The sequence below is a fragment of the Barbus barbus genome (genome assembly GCF_936440315.1).
Source record: "Barbus barbus genome assembly, chromosome: 8".
Taxonomy (NCBI): Eukaryota; Metazoa; Chordata; class Actinopteri; order Cypriniformes; family Cyprinidae; genus Barbus; species Barbus barbus.
Genome location: NC_136736.1, coordinates 33,302,619 through 33,311,238, shown reverse-complemented (window position 1 = coordinate 33,311,238; position 8,620 = coordinate 33,302,619). Strand labels below are relative to the sequence as shown.

General features: G+C 36.8%; 1 protein-coding gene across 2 annotated transcripts in view; it reads left to right on the top strand.

Annotated features, from left to right (window-relative positions):
- Positions 1-409: 409 nt before the first annotated feature.
- Positions 410-8,620, top strand: part of LOC306873584 (glypican-6-like) — a 211,226-nt gene continuing 203,015 nt past the window's right edge. Inside the window, exon 1 of one of the 2 annotated variants that reach the window (XM_079422989.1) lies at positions 410-915. In XM_079422989.1, the coding sequence (XP_079279115.1) occupies positions 759-915 (157 nt within the window). In that variant the 5' untranslated portion in view covers positions 410-758. The remainder of the gene's footprint in view (positions 916-8,620) is intronic. The other variant, XM_079422990.1, reaches the window with a different exon arrangement.

Here is an 8,620-nt window from a genome sequence, read left to right as displayed (position 1 = left end):
TTTGCTTGTTTGTTTGTTTATTTGTTTATTTGTTTGTTTCTTTGTTTCTTTTCTTTCAAAAGCAACAGATTGACAAGCAATGGACAAAACTAGAAAAAGTATCCATATATATATATATATATATATTTTTTTTTATTATTATTATTATTATTTTTTTAAATATATAGTTTTGCTGTTATGTCATATTTAAATTGAAAATGAATTAAAATGAAAATAAATTAAATAAGTGCAAACACTTAAATCAATAAAAATCATTAAATCATTACATTTACATTGGAAAAATCCAGGAATACGATTTTATAGTATTGTGAATTTAATATTATTTTATTAATTTTTGTTTCAGCATCTTCTAAAGCAAAACGAATCCAGTCCGTGTTTTTCCATGTTCTCACACTCACCGCTGGGTTGTGCGGTTTGTCTGTGTTGGTGTATGTGTGTGTGAGTGAGAGAGAGAGCAGAAAGAGAGAGGGGATTGCTACTTTCTCTCCGCTGATAGAAACACACAGCAGAAGTTGAGAGCGCGCGGCTCCGGATCTGTTCTGGAGGTTTCGCTGTTCTAATCACACGCGCGTTCGTTCTGAGCGGATCCGTCGGAGAATTCTGCTATGAGCCGGATGCGACAGAAAGCCTGATTGATCATTGATGAGCGATTGAATGATTGAAACATTTGTCCACCTGCAGCTGGAGACGCCGGTGCGCTGAGCGCGTCTTGCGGGTTTTGCGCTTTTACGCATCGGCTGGATTTGCGCACAGGAGGGATGTTGAAGACACCTGTCGTGGTTTTCACTTCTTTATCGCTGCTTTTGTCGCTGTCGTTTGCTGGAGATGTAAAATCGCTCAGCTGCAGCGATGTGCGCCAGGCGTTCACGACCAAAGGCTTCAGTCTCCATAATGTGCCACATCAGGAGATACCAGGTGAGGACGAGGTTCCAACATCGTGCCACATCACAAACTCTGTCGAAAAGCGCATTTCTGCTTACATTTCAGTTAGACTCGGGCGTAGAACAGCTCGTGCTCATGCAGAAGGTTTGCCTTCAATTCCTATTGATCATTAAAGGGCTTGATCAATGCTGATTTGAGGATGATTTACATGTAATGAAAGAGAAAACCTGAGCTCAATAATTCGGGGATTTGGTGACTTGATCTTTGAAAACTTTACCACAGTTGTCTTTAGTATTAATGGATATATAGAAAGCGTGAGGTCATTTAGCCATTGCGTGCACAGAAATGCATGTTATTGAACAGATATCGAGCATAGCCTAATTTGTGTGCTTATTTGTTAAACCTACGCATTTCTGAGTATGCACGACTTGGAAAAGTTGAAAAAGTCTCAGCCTTTCACATATATACTAAAAAAAGTAAAATTTTGTTTTATTATTCAAACGGTCATTGCAAATCCATATACATAGTTCAAAATGGACAATTTTGAGGCCAAGCTACATTTGTATTCAGTTTAAAAAGTAAATATAATTTTGAGGTCAATTTATTCAACTTTTGTAAAACATTCAGCACGTTCGCATGCAGAAGTCTTGTAAAATTTATTTAAAATTAATACAGATCCAAATTAGTTAAATTGACAGAACGTGTTACTTAAAACCACAAAAGAAAGACAAACGGGTAACACATCGTCAGCCAACTTCATAGTTAATGCAAACTTTTCACCTCAAGAAAAACACAATTTTGAATCATCATCACACACACACACACACAAAAACAAACAAACAAAAAAATACAGTTGTTAGTAAATCCGTGTATTATGATGCAACTCAAACTCTTTACCCACATTGTAAGAGTTTTGCAGCTCTGCCTCCAATTAAAGCCCACTCATGCAATATCAACAGCCCCAGTAGGTGGCCCTACTCACTCAGGAGGATGAGCCCCTGTTTAGCATTGGATTTATGGAGTCCTTAATGCCATAGTGTAGCTTTAATTCATACTCCATGCTGTGGCATAGATGGGCTTTTTCCTCTTTGTTATCTGTTGTGAAGTAATCACATTTGAGGGCTTCAGCCAGTAAAAGCAGATTACTGTGGTAGGGACAAAATTCAGAAGATGAGCGAATGTTTGAAAGGATAAGATAATGCAGTCATAATGTGTTTGATCCCACAGTACAGATGCATTTGGCTTAACATGACATTTGTTGCTCATTCTGACGGCAGGCACAGCCGGATGGTGCATGGTTGTGATGATGATGTTTGATTTTTGTGAAGTCCTTTTCTAATAAACATGCACATTGATTTTGGCAAAAGTTTGGTGGTGAATAATACAGTAACGCTGGGATATTGGGAACTTAGAAGCACTGAAATGGACCTGCTGGATGTGTGTACAAGCAGTGTTTTGTGCATTTCTAAAATAAGATTATTTTGTCTATTTCCCTGTGGTCTCAGCTGTGAGCATGTTGTCTTATGGTTGTTCTCCAAGGGCTCAGTCCCCATGAGGATCTAGTGTGAATGTCTGCTGTTGATGTTGGTGCACATCTATGTACAGTATATATGTATTCCTGCTGTTGTATCAGTGAGCCATAATATAATAGCATGCAATAGTCAGTGTATGCTAGAATACATGCAGTGCAAATTCAAATCAGTTTAGTGTTGACAAAAGTGATGGCCTTAAATTCAGTAGGGTTTTCTTGTGTAAGTAACCTAAAGTTGTGGTGCTGTAAGATACTTGCTTATTCAGAGACTGCAGTAACTGTTGAACCTGAGTGTGTGTGTGTGTGTGTGTGTGTGTGTGTGTGTGTGGTGAGCACTGAGTGCTTTTAACTGTAAAACATGCATATTTTAGCATGCACTTGTATGTTGTGCTTAGATAAGTTGAAGATGTCTCGATCTTATAGACCATATCAGCTTTTATTTACAGATGATATCCATGCAAACTGCAATCACGTATAGTAAATCATTATATAAATAGCTAAAAAAAAGACAAAACTGCAAGTGCATTGTTTAAATGTAAATGTAATGCAACATTCCAAACCAACTGCATTTTGTTTGAATGAAAGTTCATGCACTTTTGTTCATGAACTGATTTCATACATGCAATAAATATCATTGAGCAATATACACTGACAAAAAATGACTCATGCTTGGACAAAACGTCCTGCTTAAACCAGTCTAAGGTGGTCTGTTGGTGCAGTAAGACGTGTCAGCTGGTCTAATTTAGATGGTTAACATAAGATTATGAACAAACATTCTTCCAGTATCATTAATAGACCGTTCGTTCAAAGTTATCCAGTCTTTAATAACTTTCTCAAAATGTTAGCACAAAAACAGTATCTATGCATCATACATTTTAGTTTAGTTGGATGTTCGTCTAATGTTTTACATTACTACTATCAGCTAGAAATCATACAAAAGATTAGCAATCTTACAAAAGTAACAGTCCCATAATATTTTGAAAATAATACATTTGAACGTTCCCTAATAATATATATATATATTTTTTTTAAATACCAAAAAAAACAACTCCATAACTTAATTGGAACGTTAGCTAAACAACCTTAGAACATATTTTTGTTAGCCAGGATTGCAGCTTATGAATATTTATATATAACTCAAAAATTTATAATTTAGAGACCAACGCATTCGATTTATTAATGTAAATATAATACAAAATACCAAAGCAAATAGTTTGAAATGAAAGACACTGTAGCTCAAGCACATTTGTTCATAGTTAAAGTGACGTTAGTGTGAACTTCATACTGTACATCCACTACAAATCACCAAAAAACCAGCTGATTCAAAACATATTGAGCCAACATTTAGGGACTTTCACACCGTGTAGTTCTAGGAACTCCGTTCTAGAAACTAGCCAGCTGGGTGGTTCCTAGAGAACTAGTCTCAGCCTCAGACTGTTGGCTAAACGGCTGATGCATATGGCATATAAAAGTGGAAACACTTCAGGAGTTTCGAAGTCATCATCGGATTGGTTGAATTATACAGGATTTCCGGGAGACGTGTGTGTCGCGTTCTTTAACGTTCCACCTGGAAACAAAGACGCCGTGATGCCAAACCCCCTCACGAAAGAAGAAAGCCGTCGTGTTTACAACTGTGACGACAAGCGCATAACAGTGTCAACTAAATGCTGGATTTTCAAAAGTTTGTGAAATATTTAAAGTTTGTGGCATAGAATCTTTAAAATACGAGAGTTTTACACACACAGTTATTATGGTGACATCGCCACGCCCCAAAACGTGGCGCTGAACGAAACGAACTGTGATTGGTTGTTTGACATGTCAGTCAAACGGCCTCATGGGCGGACCTTGGCCAATGAAAGCTGCCATGGATTCCAGACCTTCAATCGTCAGACTATACTAGAGAACCAAAGAACTAATTTCCAACTTTATTTTTTACATGGCTTTCAGACCCTACTCTGAAGAGGGGCTTCTGCACCAGAGGAACCTTTTCATAGTTATTAGAATTATTGGTAGGAGTACCCGCTTTTTATTGTGTTTTTGCTCAGGAACTTCGCACTGGAACTCTGTTTGGGGGAACTAAATTAGCTCCAACTTCATAGTAGGGTCTAAAACAGTTCTATAGTGTACGCTGATTGGCCAACTGCACACGGAACAGGGACTATGGAAATGTCCGTCCGGTGTGAAAGCCCTTTTTGTAAGCTGGTCTAATTTAGAGGGGGTTTCGGCACTTGAATGTGGTCGATCAACTAAACCAGCTTTGCTAGGCTTGGAGACTTATAAACCGTTTTCAGCTGGAAATGATATCTAAGAAAAGCAGTAGCTTATGAACTTTTGTCTGCAGAGATGATATTTGGTGTAACTGTTTTATTATGTAATGCAGTGACCATTTACGCAGTTTTTAGTGCGATGCAAATGGCCAAATGTAGTTCTGAACATAAGTTTGTGAAGCGTTCATATTATTTGGCAACTGTTTATCCAATGCTTTTCCAATCATTTCTATCATCCAGTCATTGATTGATACTGGTTTTGTATGCAGTTACGTTAACATTCAGAAATGAGCTACAGGAGTGAAATCACCCACACATGAGCATCAACCTTTAGAGTTCAAAATCTAAAGATTTATAAAACAAAAACCAACAGCATTAGTTGTACGTGACGTGCATTTACACAGATCTAGGGTAAGTTGTTGATTTCAGAGCTTGCTTAATTTGAAGCAGACACTTGTGGGAATATTATATCAAAGTTTGAGACACACAGAACAAACTAAGTGCAGAGATTCAAACAAAATAAGTTAAATCACTCCTTGCTCTACAGTATATCAATGTCACATCAGGCTCATGGGTGTGTGAGAACATTCCAAAAAACACGGATCATACAATTCCCAAATCATGAGATTAGATTTCCCAACTCCGGCCAAAACCAAACAGACAAACCCAATGAAAGTCAAAGCACAAGCATTTAAGCTACATGATGTGTTGGGAAACAGCGCTGGAAAACACACACAGACAACACACACACACAGACACACGCGCACACACACACGTACGTACTGGTAAAGTAAAGCTTTGTCCTCAGATAAATCATTCGGTTGATTAATCACACATGTCTGATTGTTGCTCCTCTCATGAGCTCATTTGGGCTCTCAACGGGCTGTTGTTTGTGTGGTGAGCGTTCAACGGGTAAATCGCTGCCTGACAACACAGAGGTCATCTGGGAAGGGTTACATAGCGTTACACCAGCTTCATCACAAACAGACATTTCAAATCAACAGGCTTTACCTAGTATTGTCTTTGTTTCTTAATTTTAATTTATATTCAGTTTTTTTAGTATTACTTTTCTACATTCTCGTTCAAAGATAAAAGAGACATTCCCATTACTTGTACTAATGTTTTTTAAAGGTTATGGAAATTGTAAGACAAAATAATGTTTATGGAACATCCCTATAACATTATTAATATCTGATATGTTCTCCTAAAGTTGAGAGGAAACATTCTTAGAACAATGTTCTTGGAATGTCCTTATGAGGTTATTTGTAAGTTCTTAGAAATGATATTTTCATAACGGTTTCAAAATGCTAAAATTGAATGTTCCTCTAACGTTCGCATAACCATGAAAAGTTCTTTAAATATATATAAAAAAAATGGGTTTTAGATGTTGAGGAACATTTATTCAAACATTTGAATAACTTCTAAAATAAGTTTATAATATGTTCAGAATTCAATGTTGTTGTTGTGTGATTGGTTTTCTTGCATTTTCATACTGAATTGTGATTGGGCGTCTTTCTTGCATTTATTTGCATACTGAATTGCTATTAGTCTTACCTTACTAATTTCTCTATCCATTTGTTTTGCATATTAATACAAATGGCAACATTTCTAACAATTTGCTCTCTTTATTTTTATTTTCTACTATCTTGAAATCATGAAACCGCTTTTGTCTGTCTTGTACAAATGCAATACAGGAATCAATCATGAAAACAGCTGGTTTTAACTACCATCAAAGACTTTAGCAGTTTTTAGCAGTTTATTTGTGCTGGTTAACTCAAAATCACCAGTTTAGTTATGACAGGTAGGGGTTTTGTTGGACTGTTGATCCCATGGTAATTATTTAGTGTCCAGGACTTCTGTAAGTCATTTGAAGAGCGGGAGAAACATGCAAAAATGGGCGAATGTGTCCAAAAACAAAGTAAAAAAGGAGCAACAATGTATTAATTTTGTGTTTGTTTGGCACAATATGAATTGTTTTTGGTCGCTAAGAAACACCACAGCTTTTAGTCTCATAAGTATCACTTTTTACTCTGGTAAACTGCGTTATAAATAATCTTTTTAGTTACAAATAATCTTTTGTGTGTGTGTGTGTGTGTTCATCAAGTTCACCACCTTTGTGGTGCTGATTCCCAAAATAGTGTTTGTTTTGCTTGAGCACGTCACATTTTATCACAAAATATGATGCATTTTGTAGCATTTTTTATTTTCCTACTATTTGCTGTACACAATGGAAAGTTTTACTGGTATTTTTGAACTCAACATGCACGATGCAGGGTTGTGTTATCAAATTAGAATTATATATTTCACTCAGTTTTCTCAAATAAAACAAGCATTTTCACACAGTTATGTAATATCTATGCCATGTTGTCATTATATTTCCAGAAAAATGTAACTATGTTGTGAAATATACACAAGTTAATGCACTCTAAAAAATGCTGTGTTAAATACAACCCAGCTCTGGGTAAAATATGGACAAACCCAGCAATAGGGTTGTTTTGACCCAGTGGTTGGGTTAAACATTTAACCCAACTGTTGGTTGAAAACAACCCAATCGCTGGGTTTGTCCATATTTTACCCAGAATTACTCGAGATATGAGATGTTGACCGAACCGCCCACGTCTACCACTGCTGCTACTTTATTAACGCTCAAGACAGTTTGACAGATACTAAATTGACTTATTTTGCTGGAGGAAGGTTCATCTGTCATATCATAGGCGTTTCTGGTATGTTCAGCACGATCTTGGACACGGCTCCGTGTTTAATATCACATCCACCTGTGTGTAGGGCAGCACTGCTGATCCCAGCTGTCTGTTCCCTTCTCTCTGATTCCCTCCTCACTTCTGTCTCTCTTTGTCTCTGCCTGTCGTCTAATCACTCTGCTTAATGAAAATCTTGGCCTCTAAATGTCAGGAGCTGGAGTGAAAGGCTTTGATCAGTGTTGCGTATGTGCTCGGCCTGTTTGTCTAGTGCCGGCGTATTGAACGACATCCATTTGCATTCATTATGAAACACAGACCTGCACAAACACAGAGCGCTTCACAAACATTGCGCCAGTTAGGAGGTGAATAGAGGTACAAAGAGAGAACTTGAAGGAAAATATGCTAATTTATGTGAGAAGAATGAATTATGCTGTCGTTCAATATGTCATCAACACCAGGTGAGGACACAGAGCGTTGCTTCAATAGAACAGAGCAATATTTTTATGATTATATATGAAAAAGAATAACATTAAACCTTGGCAAATTATAAAACATTTGTTGAAATGTAAAGATGTTAAGAAACAAAGCAATTGTGTCTTTTCTGTGATGATAAACTGAGCAACTAACATTTTATAATGTACAATCCGACTTCTGGAAATGTTGGGATGTTTTTTTTAAATTTAAATAAAATTAAAACTAAAAGACTTTCAAATCACATGAGCCAATATTTTATTCCCAATAGAATATAGAAAACACAACAAATGTTTAAACGGAGAAATTTGACACTTTTATCCACTAAATGAGCTCATTTCAAATTTGATGCCTGCTACAGGTCTCAAAAAAGTTGGCACGGGGGCAACAAAGGGCTGAAAATGCAAGAAATGTTGAAAAGATTCAGCTGGGAGAACATCTAGCAACTAATTAAGTTAAAGGATTAGTTCACTTTTTAAAAAAACTTTTGCTGATAATTTATTCACCCCCATGTCATCCAAGATGTCCATGTCTTTCTTTCTTCAGTCGAAAAGAAATTAAGGTTTTTGATGAAAACATTTCTCCATATAATGGACTTCAATGGGACCCAAACGGTTCAAGGTCAAAATGACAGTTTCAGTGCAGCTTCAAAGGGCTTTAAACGATACCAGACGACGAATAAGGGTCTTATCTAGCGAAACGATCGGTCATTTAAAAAAACTCGGTACTTCCGCCTAAGTCAACCGTGACCTTTTCAACGTAATTGCGTA